General features: G+C 33.4%; 1 protein-coding gene across 4 annotated transcripts in view; it reads left to right on the forward strand.

Moving 5' to 3' along the window:
- Positions 1–26430, forward strand: part of LOC140445515 (ATP-binding cassette sub-family C member 4-like) — a 104611-nt gene that overhangs the window by 42851 nt on the left and 35330 nt on the right. For all 4 annotated transcript variants that reach the window (XM_072537587.1, XM_072537588.1, XM_072537589.1 and 1 more), the window contains exon 4: positions 24616–24955. In XM_072537587.1, the coding sequence (XP_072393688.1) occupies positions 24616–24955 (340 nt within the window). The remainder of the gene's footprint in view (positions 1–24615; positions 24956–26430) is intronic.

The raw sequence follows: 26430 nt of genomic DNA on the forward strand, positions 1-26430 counted from the left end.
TATACCTATTGCAAAAGTTCAGTGTTGTTGATTTTTAAAGTTTTTTTAAATCCAGTTCTCTATTTAAATTGATTATATGATGTGTTTACCTTTTTCTTTTCGTGATTCTTACTTAGTTTCGGATTTTCGGTACCTCTCATTGTTACAGATTTCTTGGGTGCCAAAATTTAATCACTTTGAATTTTAGTATGTAGATTGCATCTGTTTAAATAGATTTAAGCGAAAATTTTATGAACTCTAACATATTCTTATATGGAGTTTAACTTTTTGGGCTATCTCCGTAAATATTCTAACAGCGTTATTAAATAATATTATTCTTTAAAGCTTTCTTATCTTTTTGGTTAGTTTAACCTTCCTGTTTCTGTAATTTTTAGTATTATATACCATAGTATGCATTTTACATAAATATTTTTATCAGATTACATAGAAGTAGTTTATTTTGGATTTATCTATTCATTAAATTGTTCAATGTTATCTAAAGTGATACTAAAATAGATTAAATCATTACTGCAAATACAACATGCCAAACACAGCAATTTACTTAGATGTACAGATACAGTTTTCGTTAAAAATTCACTGAAAATATGATGTGGAAAAAAAGTTTAAAGGTTTTGTCTGCTAACCTGTTGAGATTGCTATTAGTTGGAGGTGTCTCAACTGGTACCAGAGAGATGTTCTTCTTCTTTTTCTTCCTCTTTATAAGCAATTCTACTTGTTCGTTGGTTAACATCTCTATGGAAGGTTGTCACTCCATCTTTTGCGCGGTCGTCCGATACTTCTGCCGATTGGTGACTTATTTCTTGCTATTTTGACGACACGGGTCTCCTACATTCTGCTTATGTGGTTATTCCATTTTTTTTCTATTTTGTGTTCATTCATTTATACACTGTAAGTTACATTTTCTTCTAATGTCTTCACTTTTCTTTCGATCTCTCAGCGTATTTCCTGTAATTCTTTTCAGTACTCCCATCCCTGCCGTTTCCAGTAGCCTTTGCGTTGTGGCTGAGTCGAGTCTTGTTTCTGAGGCATATGTCATTATTGGTCTTACACTGGCAATATAAATTATTGACTTCATCTCAGTGTTAATGTGTCTGTTTCGCCATATATAGTATTATTAAGGCATCCTTCTAGTCTATTTGCTTTTTGTACTTGATGTCTCACTTCTTTGTCCAGGTATTTTATTTAAATTTCTTGTTCAATACTCATGCAATCAATTTCTACTTTACATCTGGTTGGTTCTTTGCTGACTACTATTGTTTTAGTTTTCTAAGATGAGATTGTCATATTAAATTCTTTTGCTCTTATGATACATCTGTGGACCAGTCTTTGCAGACTATCTTCATCTTGGGCTATCAATATTGCGTCGTTTGTGTATCAGAGTATTTTTATTTCTTTGTTTCCCATTCTGTATCCTCTTTCTTTGTTAACGCTTTTAATGATTTAATCCATGATCAAATTGAAGAGCATGGGACTCAATGGATCTTCTTGTCTTATTCCGCTGCCTATTTCTATAGCTTATGGTAGATGTTTTCGATAGTTTTTATAATATTTAGGGGACCTTCTTTATTATACACAAGATGGATTACATCTACAGATACAGAAATGCTGATATTATACTCTAGTGATTTCTCAGTAATTTGCTTTATAACTAATATTGCATCTATACACGATCTTTCACTACGAAAATCCTGTTGTTCATCTTCTAAACTTATCATTTGATTTATTAGTACTTGTAAAACTTTAGTTTTAAGTTTTAGCGTAGTATTTAACAAGTTTATACATCTGTAGATTTCAGGCTGTTTTTATCTCCTTTTTTGAATAGTAGAATTAGTTCGCTGGTTCTCCATTCTTCCGGTATTATATCGTATTTTATAATTTTATTAATGTTGTTAATTGTTCTGTCATTGCTGTTCCACAATATTTCAGTAGTTCGTTTGATATCCCGTCTTTACCTATGCTTTTCTGTTTTTCAGGTTTTCAAGTATTTTCCGAACTTCCTGTACATTTATATTAAGTTCTTCATTTGTGGTAATTTGTGTTTTGGTTCTATTAGTTCGTTTACCTCCGTTATTTGACCTCTTACGAAGCGCCATATTTCCTTTTGCAGACCGTAAAAATCATGTTCCATTTTTTTGGAAAAGAGTTCCCAGTAATAATTTTTTATTTTTCTTACAAGTGCATGTGTTTCATTTCTAATTATCTTGTAATTATAGTATGCCTGTTGTGTTTTGGTTGACATGTATTTCAGGTAAGCTTTTTTTTTCTTTACATTTCTTTTCATTCCTTCACTTCTGTACAAAACCATGGAGTTTTTCGCCTTGGGAACGATTTATTTTTATTTATACTTCTTTCACCAAAAACTTCCTTGGCCGAGTCTAAGATATTAGGTTCAGGTTATAATTGTACTTCATTATCTAGTCTCGATTGTGATTTCCGTTTTAGCGTGGACGATGCACCTGAGAAATGACAACAATGACACTTATGTGGTCGAATATATTAATGATATGTAATGGTAGTTAAGAAAAATATAGTGATCAATTTTATTATTCAGACATGAACTTTGAAATAGTTACATCATTTACGGTAAAATATTTCTCAGTTTATATATTTCTGATTTATATTTACAGTTAGAATTTTAGACTATTCATAATATGTGAATGAAAACCAAACATCGGTAAATTGTATCTAATCTTAACTGGACCCTAAATATATCTAATATAAAGATGCCCACTTCTTGACCTTGTGGTATATTCATTCTAATAATAAAAAATAGGTAAATTTACTGTGTTACAGAGAGACGTATTTATCATCAATTATCATAATGTTTCCGTCAATATAGCAATTATACGCGAGTCAGCCATGACCAAGTAAATATCAAGAATAAAAAAAGAACCATTTTTGATATTTTACTTTTCCCAGCACATTAAATAATATTATTTTTAACACCAGTTTTTTTAAGGTGTTTTTGTTGAAAATGTTGCAGCAAATATGATATAATTATTTAATACTACAGTGCCGGCAAAAAAGTCTTTACATTGCCAAATAAATCACTAAATTCGAAGAAAAATTGCATGCGTTTTGTCTGCGCTTGTTTAGCATTTGAGGGGAGAGTGGATAACGTACTTGCGACGGCGATTGTTTATAGCTTAGAAGTTTGTAGTTCTACTAACCGCTTAGTTTCTTTAGTTTATTCGGCGTGTTTTTACTGTACCCAGTTGCCTTTTTGCGAGTAGTCAGTGTTAAACTTTTTAAATTTGAAATTTAAATTCTGAATTGAAGTGAAAAAAATGATCGAAAGAAACTCACACAACAGAGGAAAGTTCGTGTTTTAACGTTACTTGAGAAAGGGGACTGTATCAATTGAAACGGTCGGCTGCGTCGTTACCTTCAGGGACTGTTCCGGAAAGAAAACCTGGTTCTGAAGCTCCTAAAAAATATCATCTAGGCGTGAAGTAATGTTAAATCCTTCCATAACTGCCACATATTTCAAAAATAAACATCCTGATCTCCTTTAGAACTTTTCAACAAGAACAATTCGTCACCGGCTTCAGAAATATCTAGCATTACCAAGTCGATGTGCTGCAAAGAAGTCCTTGCTTATAAAGGCAATGAAGAAAAAAGATTATATTTTTGTAAAAAGTGGACACCTGAACAATGGAAAAAAGTCATGTTCAGTGATGAAAGTACGTTCAGGTTAGTTAGGGCAGGCTCCAAATTTGTTCGACGTCCACACACCGCGTCAAGGTACGATCCAAAGTTCACAATTAAAACCGTCAAACATCCTGAAAGTGTAATGGTATGGAGTGCGTTTAGTGGAAATAAAGGAAGGGTAGAGTTGTATTTCTTGTCAAAGAATGTTAAAATGAGGCCAAGCAACTATGTGACTGTTCTAGAACAACATTTATTGAACTTGTGGGAAATTCACATATGAATGATGGTGCTTCTGCTCATAAGACCAAGACATTGTCAAAGTTAAACTTTGACTCGGTTAGGAGGAAACAAATAAGGAAACTTGATCACATATTCATCACAATACACTTGTGATTTAAGAATTATTAGCAATTTTTACTGGAATCAAACATCCGTAAAGAGACAGGAGAATTTGATGACATCAAAATCAAACGTGGGGTTCGACAGGGATGTATACTATCATCTTTGTTGTTTAACATACTCTGAGCAAATCTTTCAAGAAGCAGTAGAGGATGTTATAGCCGGAATTCCAATTAACGGAGAATGTATCAATATACGCCGATGACACGGTGGTATTCGCTGACAGTTATGAAGCCCTCCAGCAGTTAATGAATAAAATCACAGAAGTGGGTCAGAGATATGGACTTTCACTAAACATTAAAAAAACAAAATGTATGATGATCTCTAAAAACGAACAGCAAATTGAAAGAATCAGTGTGAATTGGAAAACCAATAGAAAGAGTAAAAACATACACCTACCTTGGTACAAAGGACAATGAAAATTGGGACCATTTCCTAGAAATTCCAAACGTAGGATAGAGAAAGCAAGATATATATGTATATATATATATATATATATGTATATATATATATATATATATATATATATATATATATATATATATATGTATATATATATATATATATATCGCACCTTTATTCAGAAAAAGAAATAACTCAAAATTTCAATTTGGTGGGAAAACGCATTTAAAGTTTGATAATATTTTATAGAGAACTTAATTTGCAAAAAAAAAATATAAAAATGGTTTTATAGTAATTCCAAAAGTAGGACTGGGTAGTGTAACTAATGCATTATTATATTGTGGTTCCATATTATTATATTTTTAAACTGTAATACGTATAAATTAATTTTATAAAAAAAGTTCATATTTATTTTACTCTTTGATGAAAAATATAATATCATAATTTAGACAAAGTCGAAACAATTAGAAATAATGCAGTTTTATATTAAAGTCACGTATCATGTAGGTGAACTATTTAGACTTATTGCGGTATTGGCTTATACTAAAAAAATAAACCACTGAAATATTAATCTTTGTTCACAAATATAATACGATTGTTGTAAATAAAAAGTCGTGTTTTTTTGTTTTATCTATAATTATTAGAGAAAACATTTTACATTGGAATATACAAAATTAAATAACACATTCTTATTAAACAATTAATACCTAAGTTTGATTATACTCATAATAGTCATAATCAATATATTTAAAAAAAAAAACTTAAAATATAGAATTATAAAACCCAGCATAAAATGAAGGAACTAATCCTTTTGAAATTAGTTCTTGTAAGTCTTTTTTCTTATTGTCACTTATTTTTTGTTTATCACAATAGGCTGCTTTAAGTTCTATTTCTGTAATTAGTTTCATTTTCTTCCGTTTATTTCTAACATTTACTTCCCGGTAATTTTCATCTTTGTATGATGTTTTATAATAAATGGAAAAAGGATTTTCTTTAGCGATTTTCAAAATTTTAATTTCGTTCCAATTAACATTATGTCCCTCTGTATTAGTTGAATAATTATATCCCCATTCTTCTTGCAATAATTTTAAATCGTGAAATGATTCAAAATTTAGTTCATGAACAATTATCGAAGGTGGAGACTTTTTGGCATTTTTAATTAAAGTAATATATTGGTCTGGTGTGTATATCGGACCAGATTTTAAATTTTTTTTAATTTTCTTTTCAATTAGGCTATGGACACTATCAGCCTCATTCTGCGTGTGTCCCCTTATTAAATATTTATGTGTTATGCTTTTTATTGTCAATGTTTGCACAGCATGAAGATAAAGAGATGTTAAATATTTATTTTTATTCTGGCCACAACAATTGTCCGGATAGAAAATTACTTCCTTTTCATCATCGTCTTCATCAGTTATAGCTTTTAGATATGCCCATACACATGATCCGATTTCTATATCCCCACTCTCCGACCAAAAATAGCAGTGTACATTTTTGTAGGCTACCTTAAAATCCTGTGGTGTTAATTCGGTTAAAGTTAAGTTGTAGCAATTAAGCTTAGACTTATAGTAAAAGGAAGAAGAGTTACCTCTTGGGCATTGCAACACCGCTTCTAAATCAAACACAACTACTTTGATATTTTTATTTATTTCTCTGCGATCATTAAACTTTTCAATCCTACTATAGTTTTTCTCTTTTATATGCGTTTGGTATTTTTCTTCCAGGTTCTTCTTTTGGTCAGCATTAGAATTATTATACGAGGTGCATAGATCACATTGATCCTTTTTTGGTTGAAAAAAGGAGAGATTAAATTCCGTTGTAAATATTTTATAATATTTACTATAAGTACCTGCGTCTCTATTGTCATTTTCTTGTTTTAGCTTAAAATCATTGAACAAATCTTTGATCTTTTTGCTGCCATCAATATATTCCTTTGTTGTAGAAGCTCGAAGGTAGTGTGATTCAATTTTAGGGATAGATTGAATGTGCTCAATGATTGCAGCTCGTAATTCTGGACTAATTTTTCTATGACTGTCATGTCTGCCTCTAAAATCAGTTTGCGAAAAATCGTTGTTGTTCATTTTATTCTGTACCGTAAATATCATCCTATCGGAGATATCCAATGTAGCCTTGTAAAAAGTTTTACAAACTCTAATCGTCGTATTATTCACAATGAAATGAAATGCTTTATTGTTGTGTCTGGGTCTCTGAGCATTGCTATATTTGTATTTAGGCTGAATGTCAATCATACTGGCACTTATGTATGCTCTTTGTTTACTTAAATCACCTAAATCCCAAAACTTCTTAAAAAGGTCGTACCTACACTCTATATTAATATTTGTAGTGCATTTAAGTCTACATTTTTCTGTACATGGTTCTTTAAGACACCTGGCTGGAATAGTCTTTTTTGTTTGCGACATGGATACATATGATTTTCCTGTATTACTCCTGCGCTTAAGTTTATTCTGTTTCCATTGGTAAGGATTTTTAGTCCGTTTTCGTCCCTTTTTTGGAATATAATTACCAGAAGAACGATAGGAATCTGCCGAACTGGTGAAAGAAGATCTCAAATTTTCAAAAAAGTAGTTTCTCTTTCTTTTAGATTCAATGTTAATGAATGTTGGATCTGTATCGCTTAAGTCAACATCACTTTCATCAGTACATAAAGGAGAAATATAATAATTTTGAACCTTTTGTAACTCCCTGGGACGACGATTTACTACCTAAAAGATCAATATAATTTAATAGTATAAATTATCTATAATAACTATCAACAGCCATAAATAATAACTTACAACGCCATCACTGTCCAGTTGATCAACAGTCACGTTTTGAGTAATATGGGTTAGTAAGTTTACTTTTGCTGGTAATCGAGAACAATTGGACGAGCCCGAAGATGAACTATCGGATGAATCCAAAGATGAAGCTGGCGATGATGAACTATTTGATGAAGACTGAATAAGACGATGTCCTTCCTCCGTAGTTAAGCATCCAGTAACAATATCTTCATTGTCAGATAAACTACCGTCAGTATCATCATAAGGTACTAAGGGTTGTATGTTTGCAAACTGAGATTTCTGTAATTAAACAGCATAATTATTATAATTTATGGTTATGGTATTAAAATACTAATTAAACAGTAAATTTGTGATTCAGTTTACAAGATTTAAGTACTTACTATTACAGCTACTTCAACTGAGTTATCGTTACTATCCACTGGTTCCGGTACCATTTTAACCTCCATATTAACATTCTTCTGGATCTCAACAGCGAAACTATTTTCACTTAATAACTAAAATCAAAAGAGGAATTAGAGGCAATGCTCAGTTAAATAGTATGTAAAAATTTTAAATACTCACCTCATGATTAGATTTCTCAGATGAATAATAATCCGATGACATATTTTTAGAATTCAGCACAGTATTTTCAACAACTAAGCCGAGTATTTTTCGTGCTCTCGAAGACATCTTAAAGTCTAAAAATAAAGATACCGCTTAAAATTATGTTTTATATAATAAAAAATATTAAATAACCACTTACTAACAATAATTAGTTTTCAAGTTTAAATTATAAAATAATTGGACAATAATTATTAAACAGAAGTAACACAAAAAATTACTATTTTTCTGATATCTAAATAATATAATACTGAAGCAATACTTAATCACTCATGATTTGGTTAAATATTTTAATCAAAAAATGCATTAACTTAAAATGTTTTTTATAATCCTCTGATGTAATTTATACTAAACTGTAATAAGTCACAATGTTACAGGAAAAACGATGTCAACCTTTCTAATAAAGTGAAACAACTCTAAATTAATGCACTTTTGGAAAAAATAAACGTATATTAAATAATTACCTGATAGTATAACACCAAAGGATTTCGTGTTACTTCACCTTTTTAACTCACTGCACAGCTCTTACCTCTCCTAACGCCGACTCATTACTAAATTTGATCACTTTATCGGTATCAACTTGTTCCCGCCTGTTAATCAAAAAGAGAAACACTGTCATCTATCTCCCTCATTTTTCATCGTAATGGCGCCAAAGGTTGAACTAGACATTCTCCTTGCATAGTTATTTCACTTTATGATGAAAACTGAATAAACGCAAATTTTGAGTTATTTCTCTTTTTGAATAAGGGTGCGATATATATATATATATATATATATATATATATATATATATATATATATATATATATATATATATATATATATATGTACAAAAAGGGTGTACATATGTGAAATTATGAATATAATTTCAGTTACAGAGGACTGTATTACATAGGGCTGGTTCAAATAAATTAGGATATGTGGTAAAAGGTTATACAGATTATAGCAAATAAAAAGTTTATACAAAGTCTTACCAATTCTTCTGCTGCACATACACACACTCGCGGTATTTAGAGGCTTTCAGTCGCGGTTGTTCTTCATACGGGGAAACTGTCCGGTTACCGGTTTCTGAAGACGTGTTTCGCGGTACTAACACTTAGATCACACGAGATATAGCACATTTGCGTCTGTACACGATTTAAAATAGTACTTGCGGTATTGTTCGCGTAACTACAAGCGAGAGAGATAATTAGAGTAGAGAAAAAGCGTGGTAAGTCTGTACCAAGCGATAGGTAGCGATTGATAGAGAGATAATACGTCTGCCTAGTAGGACTCAGCAGACGAAAGAGAGGACGACTGTCTCTAGCAACAGTCAGCAGTCAAGAGAGAGTGTCTGTTATCATCGAGAGACAACAGGCAAGAGAGTGTGACTTTCTTTGCTATCTTACAACTGTCTGTATTTCTAATGGAGTGGGGTTAAAATGTGAGTAGGAAGGGTTGGAGAACGGGAAATAATTGTAAAATTGTGGTAGAATGGTAGCTAGTAATACAGCGAAAAAATGACATGATTTTTCGCATGTGAAAAAATTGAACATACTGGGGGCGGGCGAGAAGAGTTACGCCACTGGGATAGGGTATCAAATAGTTACTTCGAGAACGAGGGTAAACCAGTATACATTAGGGGTACTGTTGTAATGAACTAAGATAACTAAAAACTATTTAAAATCTAGAGAAACTAAAGTCTATAGAAACTATATACATGTTTGGCAGAAAGTACCACTATTGGTTAAAGGGTAACCTAGCTACTTTCTTTATTGACCTAAGATATTCGCCATTAGGTGTGGATACCCTAACAGTTCGAACAAGAGAGTCTTTGCCTGGGAGCACTTCGATAATCTTTGCCAGAGGCCAGAGGAGTGGGGGAGTCTCTTCATCTTTAATTAGTACAACATCACCTATCTTTAAAGGATCAGTAGCGATGTTCCACTTACTCCTACTTTGGGTCATATGCAAATATTCCACCGACCACCTTTTCCAAAAGGTTTGATGAATTTTCGAGATATGCTGAAAGAGGGAAAGACGGTTCTGTGGTATTTCTGAGAGATCTGGTTCTGGTGGACTTGTGAGACTTTTTCCTACAAGGAAGTGTCCGGGCGTTAAGACTGAGAGATCATTTGGATCGTTTGAGAGCTGAGTGATAGGTCTTGAGTTTAAAATGGCTTCGATTTGACAAATTATTGTATAAAAAACTTCAAAGGTAAAACGAAGATTTCCTACAAGACGATAAAGATGGTATTTGGCACCTTTAATCCCTACCTCATGCAACCCAAATTGAGAAGGGTTACGAGGCACTCCAAATTTAAAACGAATAGAGTTTTCAGAGCAGAAATTAGTAATCCTCTGCGAGAAGTTCTTACTTTTAAAGAGTTTGTTTAACTCAAGAAGCTGATTGCGGGCACCATAGAAATTAGTGGCATTGTCTGACCATATAATCTCGGGAGCACTCCGCCTTGCAATAAATCTTTTAAGGGTGAGAATAAAAGCATCAGCTGTTAAGCCGGTGACAAGTTCGATATGAACACATTTGGTGGTCATACATATGAAGAAGGCTATGTATGCTTTATATAATGGAGCCTTTCTAAGATGAGAGGATCGGATCATGAAAAAAACCTCCGTAATCTACTGAGACCTTTTGGAAAGGTCTTGTCGAGAGAACACGATCGGGATGGAGATCTGCCATAAGTTGTGTTGACTTGGGTGTCATGAAACGGAAACATTTCACACAGTCGTGTATTATCTTCTTTGTTTGTCTTAGTCCAGAGATAGGCCAATATTTCGAACGAAAATTTGACAACGTGGTCAAGGCACCTGCATGTCCCAATTTAACATGCATTTGTTTTATCATTAATTTGACAACTGAATGATTAGATGGTAGTAGCAAGGGATGTTTCTGTTCGAAAGAGATAGGGGCAAATTCTAATCTACCACCTACATGAAGAAGTCCAGTTTTCTCAGAGAGGAAGGGGTTTAGTGCCCTGATAGTTTTATCAGAGATTATTTTCCGATGTTTTAACTCATGAAATTCTTTAGGAAAGGCCTGTGATTGTATGTACTTAACAATCACAGTGGTGGAGGAGCTTATTTCACAAACCTGCAGTGGTCCTAATTCTAAAGGTGAATTAGTATGTCTTTTTCTTAGATTTGAGAGAAAACGAAAAACATATGCCAGAGTTCTCTGAATTTTTGAAAATGACGAACATTTATTAAAAAGGGTTTCAAGCGTATTATTCACTTGAGATATGTCAGAGGTTGTGCTTAAAGTAACCTGAGTGTGTCTGAGTTCCAGCAAATCTCCCGTCCATTCTTTTATCCTGAATTGAGAGTAGTCTATTACACTGGAAACTAAAAAGGGGGGACCTTCGGTCCAAAATTTTTTTAAAATTGACTGAGTGATATCTGAGGCTCTAGAGGGCAAATCTGCTACGTTTAAAGAGGAACTTACATGATGAAATAAAAAGGATTTACTTAATTCTTTGATTTGACTGACACGATGAAGTACAAATGGATTCCATGTAAATTTAGTTGTTAAAATCCATGTTAAAGCGATGAGACTGTCTGAAAATATGTGAACTTCAGATATTGTGACGTTTTTTGAAAGAACCTCAAGTACCTTTCTAGTAAGAGTGACACCTAATAAGATACCAGACAATTCTAACCGAGGAATAGTTAGTTTATTTTTTAGTGGAGCTATTCTAGTTTTCGATGCTATGAGGCGAGACGTGACTGTGTTGTCACTATACACGACTCGAAGATAGACACAAGCAGCATAAATGTCCTGAGAGGCATCGGTGAAACAATGTAATTGCATATCCGATTTAAGCAGTGGAAGTGTCAGGCATCTGGGAAATGTAATTTTAGATATTGATTGGAATGTATCCAATAATGATTTACAATCCGAGATCAATAGGTCATCCAGTATATCACTGTCCCAGTCTAAGGGCAATGACCAGATACGTTGTAAGAAAGATTTAGAGTGTACTCTAAAAGATAAGAGTTTTCCTAAGGAGTTATACATTCGAGAAACATAGGTACATAATTTTCTTTTTGTTAAGGGAGGCGCCTCTTCACAAATAGGCAACTTAAAAGAAAAATCGTCTTGATAAGGTGACCTGTTAATACCTAGGACCTTAGAGAAGCTACTAACTAAGTCAAGATTAACTTCTGAAGTGAAGATCATATTATGCTCATTTGAAAAGGCACGAGAATTTAAATATATTTTATAGAGTTGGAAACCGTGAATGTTCAGAAGCGAGCGTAGTTGAGAATAAAGTATGTGTAACCTTTCCAAGTTATTGGCGCTGGTCACGATATTGTCGATATTTGCATAATTTTTTATAGTATGAGAGGCTACTGAGTGTGTGGTTTGGTTAACAAAAGTTTGAACCTGAGGGACAGTAAACAACGGAGTAGGGCACGTTACATTAACGTTCACCATATCAGGAGGCGGCAATGCAGACTGGGCCTCCATTAACAGAATATTGTTGGGCACTGCAGTAGCTGTTGTTACTTGGCCCTCTACGAATGGTAGGGCCACGGTAACAGAAGAAAAGGCAGGTTCGACTGAATCTAATGAATTAGATTGTGAGGGGGTATGAGTAAGAACAGTTTGTATTGAGAGAAATTTGATGACATCCGTGTCAATACGAGGCTGTGAGAGGAGTATTTGATTTTCGTGTATTAGTGGAGGAGCTATGGATTTATTCCGAGGAGGGATAATTTTCAAAAAATTGACATGTACATCACCTTCACAAGGTGTTGCAATTGATAATAAATCAATAGATTTTTGTGTAGGAATTTTATTGAAATGTAAGAAAGTGGGAGTGAATATATTCTGAGCTTGAATAGAGAGTTTATTAACCTGTCGTATATTTAGAGCATTTAAAGTTTCAGGTTGAGAGATATCTTGAATTTGTATATGAGTTTGGGGAGGTATATTTGCCAATTCCGCTTGCACACCGCAAGAAGGCGGTACTTGAGTTAAGTTTTCAATAACCAATGGAGACAAATTGACAGTTTTTAGAATAGGAGCAGAGATTAAAATATTTTGTGTATGTAAAACTTGACTTGAAACCAAGGTATTGGATTCTTGTAATATTTGTGGGGGAGAAATGTTAAGAAGCACGGGAGATGCAGATATTACAGTTTCAGTAATCATATTTTGTTCTGGAGTATTTTGAAAAGTGACTGTTTGTGCTGGTAACACATTTTTTAAGAGAGGCTGGCCTATTATATCTTGAGTACTAATGTTATTAGAAGTGTTTTTATAAGTCGGCTTTTGAAGCTCTTGCGTCTGAGCTTGAACAATTGCAGAACTAAACGAAGTACTTATAGTTATTTCTTTCATCTCTTTGAACTGATTGGGGAGGGAGTCAGAGTAAAATGTATTTTTAACTTCTTTTTTGCCATTTATATTCAAATCAGTACTTTTAACAATGTGTTTACTGGAAGTATTCGCCTTAAATTTTGTATCAAATTTAAAAGCCTGTTTAGCTTCCAGTTTTTCTTCTAAGAAACATAAAGCATCCATATATTTTTCATAAGTAATATCTACTTCCTCACTTTCGAGAATAGTTTCGTCGTCAGCCAGGTTTTCCAAAGCATCCAAATACGATTTATAAGCTGCCCTAAGCTGAGTAATATATTCCCTAATTCTACAATTAGAGAGGCCTTGTTCATTTGAACTAACAACGTTCGCAATTCTGGCGATATTTCTTTGTGAAACGTTCATTGCATAAAAATATTCTGCAATTTCTGCCATTTTGAATTGGAGTATATTATAGTTATATAGAGTGTAATAAGAGTGTACGAGATGAATGAGAAAGAGAATAAAACCTAGCGACTCTTGGAAAGAGTACAAAGAGCAGAGAGAAAAATATGTATATATAAGAGTGTAATCAGATTATCAACTTCTTGTTTTTTTGTGTGTGAAAATTTTATTTGGTATCGTGAATTTAATTTAAATTAACACTGAGATAATTTTCATTGATTTAATAAAGCAATTAATATGCAAATACTTTCTAAGAGCAGAGATTATTGTAAAAATTTAGTTTGTATCATCAAGCGATTTGAATAAAGCGATTATTATAATAGGGACTAATGACAATAACAGCGGATAATTCTTGTAAAAATTTATTATTCAGAACAATAGGACAAAATCCCAAATTATTTACCTAGACGTGTACCTCTGGCGAAACGTGTCAGAGAACAATACAATTAGTTGGGATTATAATGAGAATCTTTGGTTGACAAAGGCTGGGATTTTTACTACGTCACAGGTATCTATCAATGGGTCATTCTACCTGACTTACTAACGTCCTTTAAAAATAGAATCATAAAATTGGAATTTACACAGATAAGAATTATTAAACAAGGATCTATCAATATATCGATTTATCAATACATACGTATATACATATATATCAAAAAACATATACACATATATAGAAATACATAATTTCGAAGGACCAAATCTAATGAGATTTACAGCAGAGATAAGATTTATCTGAACCTAATTGGATTAAAATATGTTCAATCAAGCATGAGATAAAACAGAGAGAATGAGGATTTACATATGACTCAAAAGTGTACCAAACTATGTAGAATCAAGATTTGAGACAGAGAGATAGGGAGTGAGAGAGAGATTATGATATTATGATTTATATCCGACTCGAATAGACCACAATATGTACAAAAAGGGTGTACATATGTGAAATTATGAATATAATTTCAGTTACAGAGGACTGTATTACATAGGGCTGGTTCAAATAAATTAGGATATGTGGTAAAAGGTTATACAGATTATAGCAAATAAAAAGTTTATACAAAGTCTTACCAATTCTTCTGCTGCACATACACACACTCGCGGTATTTAGAGGCTTTCAGTCGCGGTTGTTCTTCATACGGGGAAACTGTCCGGTTACCGGTTTCTGAAGACGTGTTTCGCGGTACTAACACTTAGATCACACGAGATATAGCACATTTGCGTCTGTACACGATTTAAAATAGTACTTGCGGTATTGTTCGCGTAACTATAAGCGAGAGAGATAATTAGAGTAGAGAAAAAGCGTGGTAAGTCTGTACCAAGCGATAGGTAGCGATTGATAGAGAGATAATACGTCTGCCTAGTAGGACTCAGCAGACGAAAGAGAGGACGACTGTCTCTAGCAACAGTCAGCAGTCAAGAGAGAGTGTCTGTTATCATCGAGAGACAACAGGCAAGAGAGTGTGACTTTCTTTGCTATCTTACAACTGTCTGTATTTCTAATGGAGTGGGGTTAAAATGTGAGTAGGAAGGGTTGGAGAACGGGAAATAATTGTAAAATTGTGGTAGAATGGTAGCTAGTAATACAGCGAAAAAATGACATGATTTTTCGCATGTGAAAAAATTGAACAATATATATATTGTTATGCTATGTAAAATTAAAAATAATATTGGTTTGCTCTTAATATATTTCAAATTATAAAATATAATAATTCAAAATATTTCAACTGATAAACTATGAAAGATATTTCAAAGAAAAGAAAGTCCATTATCTTTGGATTACCTGTAGTAAACAAAAATTAAGATATGCATAAATTATTTTCTTTGTAAAATATATTTGAGTAAACGTAGTGAATTGAACAATACGACCGGGTTTTCCAAATGGACTTGTACAGTGAATAAAGACAATAGGGTAGAATTTAGAAATTATATTTTTCCGTTAGTTCTTAAGAATTTGTAGAAACCGATTAGCATGTTAATAGTTTGTAGAAAAGTTATAATTGTAGTTAAAATTGTTTTTTGTTATCTAAATGGGGATAAATATGACGAACTTTGATTAGCAAAGAGTGAAAAAAAGTGGGAGAGATGGAGGAATGAGAGTTTAGCTAGATTTTAGAGGGAAAAAATATCATCAGTTGTTTTCCAAGGGTGCAAGGCGAACAGTCGTAGTTCTTTGGCGGTTCCCAAATGATAGTAACCATTAGAAGTGAATGTTTGTGATTTTTCGTGGACTAAGTGTATCCTGACGGAAGCTGATCCAGTAAAATATTGTAAGTCATACTTTTCTACTTATATATTCCAAGAGTCACTGTTCAGGCCGGAACGAGAGATTCAGTTTATCGAGAGGAGAAGTTTATCTTTTGAACGATACGTGCATCTGAAAGAGATCATTGAAGACGAGAGGCTCGCAATAATTTGTTGTAAGATTGCTGATTACCTAGGGAACTGCTAAGAATAGATAGTGTAGGCTACAAGGAACAAGGATTTGGACAACTCATCATCAGAGAGATAGTTTTTTTTATTCGTCAGTTTTTCCTTTATCAACAAAGTTTTTTTAATTGCTTCAGAAATGATAGAAATATTTATCAGGAGATATAGAACAACAATTTTGATTTGAAATTTTAATTTGTTCTTTCGCAAAATTTATTTGCTTCTTCAGGATATGCTAAAATATGGTATCAGTAAATACAATGAAATTATAATTAAATAGCATTGTATAAAACTAGTATAAAAACTTACAACATGAGGTTAATCCATTAAATTTTCAAATTTACAAAACATTAAAACTTACTTATTAAAATTATATAGTTATGAAGTACAATATTTTAATTTTATTTAATTTTGTACAAATTTATTATGACATTGATTATGTTGATGTTTGATTTATGTCAGAAAGACACTCTTTTCTGTTTATTATATTTTTTGTTGTTGATAACTAGCTTTTGATTGTTATTATGGTTACGTACAAAGTGGCGCCAAATATGAATATTTAAATTTTTTGAAATTATAGTATTTATAGTCAGAAAATCTAATATTAGAAAATTATAGTATTAATTTTCGTAAGATCGAATGTTGATAGATATTGCTTAGTTTATCAATATCAGTTTTTTTTATTAACGCATTGATATTTATTTATGCATACCATTTCTAAGAATTCTCTTTTATTTAATTGGTTTTCACGTCTTAATATATTAGTTTTATTGAAATTAAATGAATGATTTTTATTAATTGGATGATCTATTAATGCACACGTATTTTTAAATATAAAAATATATAGTCACATAAAAGTGACCTTAGAAATAATAAAAATACGTGTGCATTAATAGACAATGCAATTAATAAAAATCATTCATTTAATTTAAATGAAACTAATATATTAAGACGTGAAAACCAATTAAATAAAAGAGAATTCTTAGAAATGGTATGCATAAATAAATATCAATGCGTTAATAAAAAAACTGATATTGATAAACTAAGCAATATCTATAATTACATTCTATCTTACGAAAATTAATACTATAATTTTCTAATATTAGATTTTCTGACTATAAATACTATAATTTCAAAAAATTTAAATATTCATATTTGGCGCCACTTTGTACGTAACCATAATAACAATCAAAAGCTAGTTATCAACAACAAAAAATATAATAAACAGAAAAGAGTGTCTTTCTGACATAAATCAAACATCAACATAATCAATGTCATAATGAATTTGTACAAAATTGAATAAAATTAAAATATTGTACTTCATAACTATATAATTTTAATAAGTTTTAATGTTTTAATGTTTTGTAAATTTGAAAATTTAATGGATTAACCTCATGTTGTAAGTTTTTATACTAGTTTTATACAATGCTATTTAATTATAATTTCATTGTATTTACTGATACCATATTTTAGCATATCCTGAAGAAGCAAATAAATTTTGCGAAAGCTTGATAAAGAACAAAGAGTTTCACTTTCCTGCCCTATTAATGACTGCAACCTCATAATAAAACTTTATTTTATATATATATATATATATATATATATATATATATATATATATATATATATATATATATATTCAGGGATTCTACAGTATTCACTGCCTTCCCTCGCTCAACCGTTTCCATCTCTCTCTTACTCATGGCGTCGTCTACTTTTCGGGGTCATCCTCTTCTCCTCCTTCCTATGGGGACCCATTCGGTTATTCTCTTTATCCATCTGCTGTCGCTAGTTCTTTTTAAATGTCCATACCACTTTAGTCTTTTTTGTTCTATATATGTTAGTATGTCTGTTTCTATTGATGTTCTTTGCTTTATTTCGTCATTACTTCTCCTGTCCATTCTTGTTACTCTGCAGCATCTTTGTAGGCATTTCATCTATGTTGCTACTATCTTACTGCTGTTTTTCTTGTTTATGATCCAATTTTCAGCCTCATATGTCATAATACTTCGCACTAATGTTTTATAAATCTATGTTTTTGTTTTCATATTTAGGTGTCTATCCCACCATACTGAGTTAAGTTGTCGGATTGCTGTTCTTGTTTGTCCTAATCTTTGTGTAATTTCTTTCTCTGTTGTTGCCTTTTTCGTGATTATAAACCCCAAGTATTTGAATTTATCCTTTCCTTTGATTGTTGCGTTGTCTTCAATCTGTAGATCTTCTGAAAGTCACTACTTGATCGTCTGCAAAGCTTAACGTATATAGGTATTCGTTCCGTACCGGTACTCCCATCATCATCATCATCAGTAGCTCGACAACCCTTTCTGGGTCCTGGCTTGTTCTAGGATTTTCCGCCATTCTGTTCTGTTCCTTGCTTTGTTTTTCCAGTTGGTAATCTTAAGTGTTTTCAGATCTTGTTCCACTTGTTCCATGTATCTAAGTTTGGGTCTTCCCTTTGACCTTCTTCCTACTGGTGTTTGTCTCATAATATGTTTTGGTGTTTCAGTCTCCAACATTCGTTTAACATGGCCCATCCAGCGCAGACGTCCGATCTTTATGGATATTATGATCTCGGGTTCATTGTATGCTGTGTATAGTTCAAAGTTATATCTTCTGCGCCATATGTCATTTTCCTTTACCCCCTTATATATGTGTCTAAGGATTTTTCGTTTAAATGTGCCTAATAGGTTTTCATCGCTTTTCGACAGTGTCCATGTCTCTGATCCATATACAAGGACCGGTTTTATCAGGGTCTTGTATATTTTGCATTTGGTTTTTCGTGTGATGTTGTTAGATCTTAGATGTTTAATTAGTCCATTATATGTTTTATTAGCGATATGTATTCTTCTCTTAACTTCTTCACTGACATTGTTATCTGCGGTAACTAGTGAACCTAGGTATGTAAAATTTTTCACGCTTTCGATGTTATAGTCTCCTATTGTCAGATTCTGTAGGTTTCTTTGGCATGTCGATTTACTAGCCTTCATGTATTTGGTTTTTATTTCATTAATGTTTAGGCCACTGTTTTGTGCCGCTCTTTCTATCGCATTAAATGCTTCTAGCATATCTCTTTCGCTTCTAGCTATGATATCAACATCATCTGCAAATGCCAATATTTGTACACTTTTTGTTATTATTGTTCCTCTAGTGTTGACTTCTGACTCCCTAAATATTTTCTCTAATGAGATGTTGAATAGAATACAGGATAGGGCATCTCCCTGTCGTAGGTCCGTTCTCACATGAATTGTATCTGTTAGTTCGTTTTGAATTCGAATTTTGCTTTGTACTTTAAGTGTTTCTTTTATGATATCAATGAGTTGAGTTAGAATATTAAACTCTTTTAGTGCATGGATCAGAAATTTCCGATGGATGCTATCATAGGCACTCTCAAAGTCAATGAAAAGATGATGTGTATCTATATTAAATTCACTAGTCTTTTCCAAGATTTGCCTCAAGACGAAGATCTGATCTATTGTGGACTTCTGCCTGCGGAAGCCACATTGATATCCCCCAACTATTTGTTCCGCATATGGTCTCAATCGGTCATACACAATATTTGACAGTATTTTATATGCCACAGTCAGTAGCGTTATTGCCCGGTAGTTTTTACATTGAAGCTGATCTCCCTTTTTATGTAGTGGAATAATTACTCCGGTATTCCAGTCTTGTGGCAGTTGTTTATTATTCCATATGTTCACTATTAGTTCGTGTATCGCATTCAATAGGGAGTCTCCACCTTCCTTTATTATTTCTGCGCCTTTATTAATTCTTTATTAAACCCCAAGTATTTGAATTTATCCTTTCCTTTGATTGTTGCGTTGTCTTCAATCTGTAGATCTTCTGAAAGTCACTACTTGATCGTCTGCAAAGCTTAACGTATATAGGTATTCGTTCCGTACCGGTACTCCCATGCCTTCGCATTTTTTTCCATGTAGTCAAGGCTTTCTCTAAGTATATTTTGAATAGGGTTGAAGATGTGGAACAACATTGCAGGAGCCCTTTTGTTGTGACGAATTCTCCTATGATTCTTGTTCCCATTTTAATGGACACTTTATTTTCTTTATACAGAGCTTTTTTAGCTTCTATGAGTTCCGTCTGTATTTCTAATTTGTACATTGCCTCCCATAGTTCTGACCTTGGTACAGAGTCATACGCCTTTCTCAGGTCCACAAATGCCAAATGTATATCTCTATTTTTTGCTTTTTTTCTTTTCCAACAGTTGTTTCAGTGTGTACATGTGGTCTATGCATGATCTTCCTGCCGTGAAGCCTGCCTGATCCTCCCCGATTTGGCTTTTTATCGCTTGCTCTATCTTTTCTCGCAGTATCTTCCTATATAATCTTCCTATTGATGAGATTACGCTTATTCCTCTGTAGTTTTCGCATCGTTTTCTATCTCCTTTCTTAAATATAGATGTCATACATGCCTCCGTCCATTCCTTTGGGAGCTGTTCTCCATTTATGGCTTTCTGAAATATCCATTGTATTATCCGGTGTAATTTTTTTGATCCGTATTTTATTAGCTCAGGTGACATGCCTCCAGGTCCTGGTGCTTTCTTATTTTTGATTGCTTCCTTTTTTATTTCCCCATCTGTTATTTCTATTTCTTGTTGTGGGGATCTGCTTCGTCTTCGCCTGTTTTCTTTTCCAATGAATTGTGGTCTTTGTTCTGTTAACAGTTCCTTTTAATAGTCCTTCCATTCTTTGTATATTCCCTGTATATTCCCAATTAAATTTTTTCTTTTAAGTTTTGTTTCAATCCTCTCAGTACTTTCCATGACTCCGAAGTTCTTGTACCTCCTATGTGTTTCAATATTTAAGCAGGTTCTTTCCCATTCTTCATTCTTTTGTTGTGTTATTTGTTTTTCACTTCTCTATCTTTTTCTCTATATTCTTTATAAACTTCATTGTTTGTAGTCGGCCATTTTTTGTATAGTTGCTTTTTTTCTTCAATTATTCTTTTTGTTGGTTCATTTATTTTATAATAGTGCTGTTTATTTGTTATATGTTCTTTTTCTCCAAGGACTTCGAATGTTGCTTGTTTTATACTCGCCTTTATATGCTCGTATATTTCTTCGATGTTGCCGTATCTCAATTCTATTAATTTTTGGACTAGTCGTTGTTGGTATAGTTCTCTTGTTGATTGTTCTTGGAGTAGTTCTATATTGTATCGTCTTTCTCTTATAGTATTCAACGATTCTTCTGTAGAGGGGGTCTTGTTATGTTTCCAATTAATGCCCATTTTTGCTGTCAGTAGTTTATGTCCGTTCCACATTCTGCTCCTCTTTTGACTCGCACATCTTTGATCTTTATTGTGGTATCTTGTTTGATTATTATGTAGTCTATTATCGATTTTAGCTTTCGTGTTTCTTGCGTCCATGTATATTTATGAATGTTTTTATGTCTGAAGAATCCGTTGGTGATTTTTAGGTTGTTTAGTTCGCATAAATCAATCAGACGTTCTCCGTTATCGTTTTGTTTATCCTCTCCAAATCTCCCCACTACTTTATCGTTTTCTTTCCTTCCGGTTCTGCTGTTGTCTCCTGTTATAATTATCTCCACGTTCTTCTTAATTAGCTCTATTTGATGTTGAAGTTGTTCCGTGAAATGTTTTTTTTCTACTCTCACGGAATCGTATCTTTACCGTATATGTCTATATACATTTTAATTATTCTCTCGTTGATTGGTTCCAATTCAAATTGTCAAAATTATGACTTTTCCAGCCATCCTTTGCTCTCGAAACCGTTGACCGGTTTTCACCTGTACCCCAGGCATGGACCCTCACAGGGTGCTATCAGCCGGGTCAGCTGAACCCTATTTTTTAGAGATGTTACTCCTCTATCCCTCCTCTTGTATCCGGGCTTGGGACCGGCTGCATCGGTTATAGAGCTACTCAATTCAACCCATACCAATCCAGGCAGAGTTTGCCATGATTTATCAGTACCTATAAAAATCAGGTTACTACGATGCTATATATTTCCTATACTGTTGTACGGACTTGGGTCGTGGACTCTCATAGACGCTACATGCATTGAGGCTTTTGAAATGTGACTTTATCGTCGAATCCTGAAGATATTCTATACCGACCACATTACTAACCAGGACGTTTTATTAAGAATGCAAAAAGGAAAATAGTTGTGAAACACAATAAAAACAGTCAACATCGAATACCTCGGTCATATAATGGGGAACAGCGAAAGATATGGGTTGCTGCAAATAATATTACAAGGAAAAGTAGAAGGAAAACGAGGGCCAGGAAGGCGAAGGATTTCCTGGCTGAAAAATCTACGTACGTGGTTCACCACAACAGTCACAAATCTTTTCATAGCAGCAGTTAGTTTCCAAAATACAGATTGCCATGATCGTCGCCAACATCCGAAACGGATAGGCACTACAAAAATAAGATCACATAATTGTAGACGATATTAGGTTAAAACAACCAATATTGTACGTTGTACTTACTTACTTACTTTCCGTGCCCGGAACACCAACAGCTTTAAATTTTGTGTTTCCAATGGTTGGCCACATAGATGGCTCTGTCATTCGCCAAGAATAGGTCTTTTTCTGTGCAGGTCTCTCTCATCTCTGTGCATGATAGTAGATTGTGGCTATTCTGAACCGCGCCACAATCGCAGGTATCGTCCTCCTAGTATCCCCATTTCTTTAGGTTACTAGCACAACGTGAAACGCCAGTTCTTAGTCTATTTAGCGCTTTCCATGTGGGATACGGCAAATTATGTCCAGCGGCCATTTCCTCTGAGGGAGCAAAATGTGTTGTAGCTGACGCTTGCCATGGGCGTATTCGGCGCGTCTTTGGCTCTTCGGGAAGGGATCGTGATTTTTTCAGAAAGCTTTTCCGAGATATTAATCTACTTGGCTGAACTTGGTGGTCATACAAGAGGTGTCTTTGATCCGTCTCCTGCTTCTTTCGTTCTATCCCTGACGTGACCTGTTTTCTGATAGCAGGTGGAGCGATTCCAACTATAGAATAGACCTCTTTAATAGGTGTCGGTTTCAGGCCACCAGATATTATACGAACCATTTCATTTAACGCAACATCGACGTTTTTAGCGTGAGCAGAGTTTTCCCACACTGGTGCTCCAAACTCGGTGACAGAAAAATATAATGCTAAGGCAGAAGTACGGAGAGTGTGTGGTTGTGCTCTCCATTTTGTGTTTGTTAGCTTGCGGATGATACTATTTCTGGCGCTTACTGTTTTCTTGATATCTTGACAGTGATATCGATAAGACAGAGTTCTATCCAGACGTACGCCGAGGTATTTTGGCGTCTCATTGTGTTCTAGCATCTGACGACGCCATTTCACTTTCAGTGTCCTTTGGGCACGTTTGTTTCTAAGGTGAAAAGCACACACCTGGGTTTTTGTAGAATTGTGTTTTTAGATAGTTTTCGTCATAGTATAGTGCTAAATCTTCTAGGACATCTGTCAGTTTTACTTCGACTTCATTGAAGGTTCTTCCCTGAGCTGCCACAGCTGCCGCAGATGATACAGCTGCCACAGCTGTATCATCTGCGTAAATAAACTGTTTTGTTTGTTGGTTTTTAGGTTGGTCGTTGGTGTAAATGTTGTATAGTAATGGCGCGAGGACACTTCCCTGTGTGAGTCCATTTATTTGATCCGTCTACCGACTGTTCTTGGACTGGAGCGTTACGTAGAAGCGTCTGTTCTGGAGAAGACATTTCATTAACCTTGTTATTGTACGTTGTATAACTACTTAAAATTGAAAACAACAAGGGTAAAATTTTTACTGTTAAATTGAAAATGTGGTTATTACTTACGTCTATATAGTGTTTCCAACTAGCCACAAGATGATTTCAGATGACCCTTAAATTACATAATTTGAATAACTAACATGATAATTAATAAGACACATCTTTCTCATCGTTATATTCTTCATCAATTCTGTACTGCTCCAAAAAGTTTACAAAAAACATGTCTAGCAAAATGAGTTTTACTTACTCTGAGCAGTAGAAGTACTAGGTAAATCTTGAATAGCATCGTCCTTACTGGCCATCTATTGCACTTTTTTACGTTTTGGTACAGGAAATTTGCGCGAATCGGTATCCCTTTCACTACCCTTTTCACTAGGTAAAAAATCATCTTCAGAGTTTTCGCCCCATAAATTGCTTTCGTCGCATTCATTATCAGATAACATCTCGTCTGGAAGCATTTGAATTCGACGTTGTTCTTTCTTATACCTCATTTTTTCAACTCTTTATAGCACTATGATCAACTACAGTCGCCAAAATACGATTACAAATGATGAAACAGTGTAAAATGTAACCCGCAAATCCATGCATCGACAGGTTACATCGGGAAAGTGCTACACTAGTTGCATGCCGCATGGCCACAGTTAACAAAAACGTTTCTTTAGGTTGATGTAAATGACGCAAAAACAACTAATAATTGATGCAAATTTAAAAAATCGTGAGGTGGCCTAGGAGTTAATTTTTTTTTTATTTAACTGGCGATTAACGCGTTATAGAAGAATATCTAAACATTACTAATATAGAGAGATATTTCAATGTCTAATTGATTTCTTTTTATTTTTTTCAGCAACTGGGACAAGCAGATAGAAAAAGCCAAGAAAACAAACTCAAAACCAAGTTTACTAAAAGCCATTTTTATGACATTTTGGTTAGAGTATTTGAAGTTAGGAATATTCGACATAACAACAGATTTAGTGCTTAGACTCATCCAACCAATAATGCTTGGAAAGCTATTGGATTACTTTAAACCTGAAGCACAAGTTTCGAAAAATGATGCTCTTATGTATGCAGGAATTATAGTGGCTATAAATGTATTAAACTTTTTGATCTCAAATCAATATATGATAGAGGGTTTTCACAGTGGCATGAGGATAAGAGCAGCCTGTTGTGCTGTTATATATAGAAAGGTAATTATAGAAAATAAATGCAATTAAAATTCGTATAAAAAACTTTTATATAAGCTTCTACGTACTGAATAAAGCATTTATTTTGCTGCTTCAATTTTTTCTTTTCTTTTACGTTCAGCAGCAGACGCTACTGACTTTACTGCCAGCAAATTTCATTGCTAAAAGTCACTATGTATTAATAATCTAGCTTGTATTCCTTTTTCTCATCTTGCAACGGCAATAAAATCAATTCTTGTTCTATCTAGATGTCTGGCATTTCGTTTTTTATCATAGAATAAGGCAGCCTTTCTTTTGTATAGTTCATTTTGAATTTCCAATCTCCTTATCTCGACCTTAGCTGCTGGACACAGGTACTGCAAGAATCGCTTCGCGAGTATCCTAAACTGATATTAAATTTGGTATTAAACATATTTAAGTTTCGTAAGACACTTTTTCTGTTAGATCTACCTGTTTAAACATGTCAAACATCTTTTTGATGTTAAGTTCTTCAGTTAGGTAAAGTTTTTATTGCATATTTAATGTATAAATTGCATAAATAGAATAGAGGAATTCCTAAAAGATTTTCCTAGTTGTCTATTTGTTTTTGTAACGAAACACTGGAAAACATGTGATCAACTTAAAAACTGTGGGATCAATGGATTTATCTCAGCTGACTCAGTATATCGAGAAGAACTAAATAAGCATGAAGGTAGTGTAATATTTATAACAAATAATATTCAGCACAAATTGCTACCTGACGTAACAGCCTTGTCCGAAATCGGAATTTGTGAATGTGTTGTTCAGGGCTAAAGTAATTAATATTGTGTGAATATACCCCCGGTGGGAAAACAGATGCTTTCCTAGAAGGTTTGGAAAAGATTTGTATGAATATAGTACATTTTAATCGAAACACTTTTTAGTTTATGATTTTAATATATGTACAACTATGATATGATAAAAACTTATTTTCTTTGTTAGGATCATATGACTTGATTTCGTGTGTGTGTGAAAGAATATACTCGAATTACAAACACCAGAAGTTCCTGGTGTACGAAAAAAAACAGGTTTCTTAGTTAAAAAATATTACTGAATGGACTCAGTATTTCATGCGGCAGAAGATCTGTAAGCCTCCGAAATGGTGATCGCCAACGTCGGATGATTAGAATATGTCACGTGAAGAAGAAAAAAGATCTTTTGACAGCTTTTTAATCTTCTGGTGTATTTCCACTTATTTTGTACGGTTATTTGGATTCGTTATAGATCATTTTTAATTGTCCTTGATTGGTGGTAGTTGCGGGGTTTATTTTTTTTAGTTTTTAAATAACTTAGAGCCATTTCAGAGTAATTCTAAATCTTAATAAGAGACATCTCTGATCAGGGAAACTAAAATTATATACAAGAAAAATAGAAGTAATGATAATTGTAGTAAGTTTAAATAATTTGATCCTTCTTTACAAAAAAAACATAAGTAGAATTCGTACAAAATTTTCAATATT

Source organism: Diabrotica undecimpunctata, chromosome 7 (genome assembly GCF_040954645.1).
Source record: "Diabrotica undecimpunctata isolate CICGRU chromosome 7, icDiaUnde3, whole genome shotgun sequence".
Taxonomy (NCBI): Eukaryota; Metazoa; Arthropoda; class Insecta; order Coleoptera; family Chrysomelidae; genus Diabrotica; species Diabrotica undecimpunctata.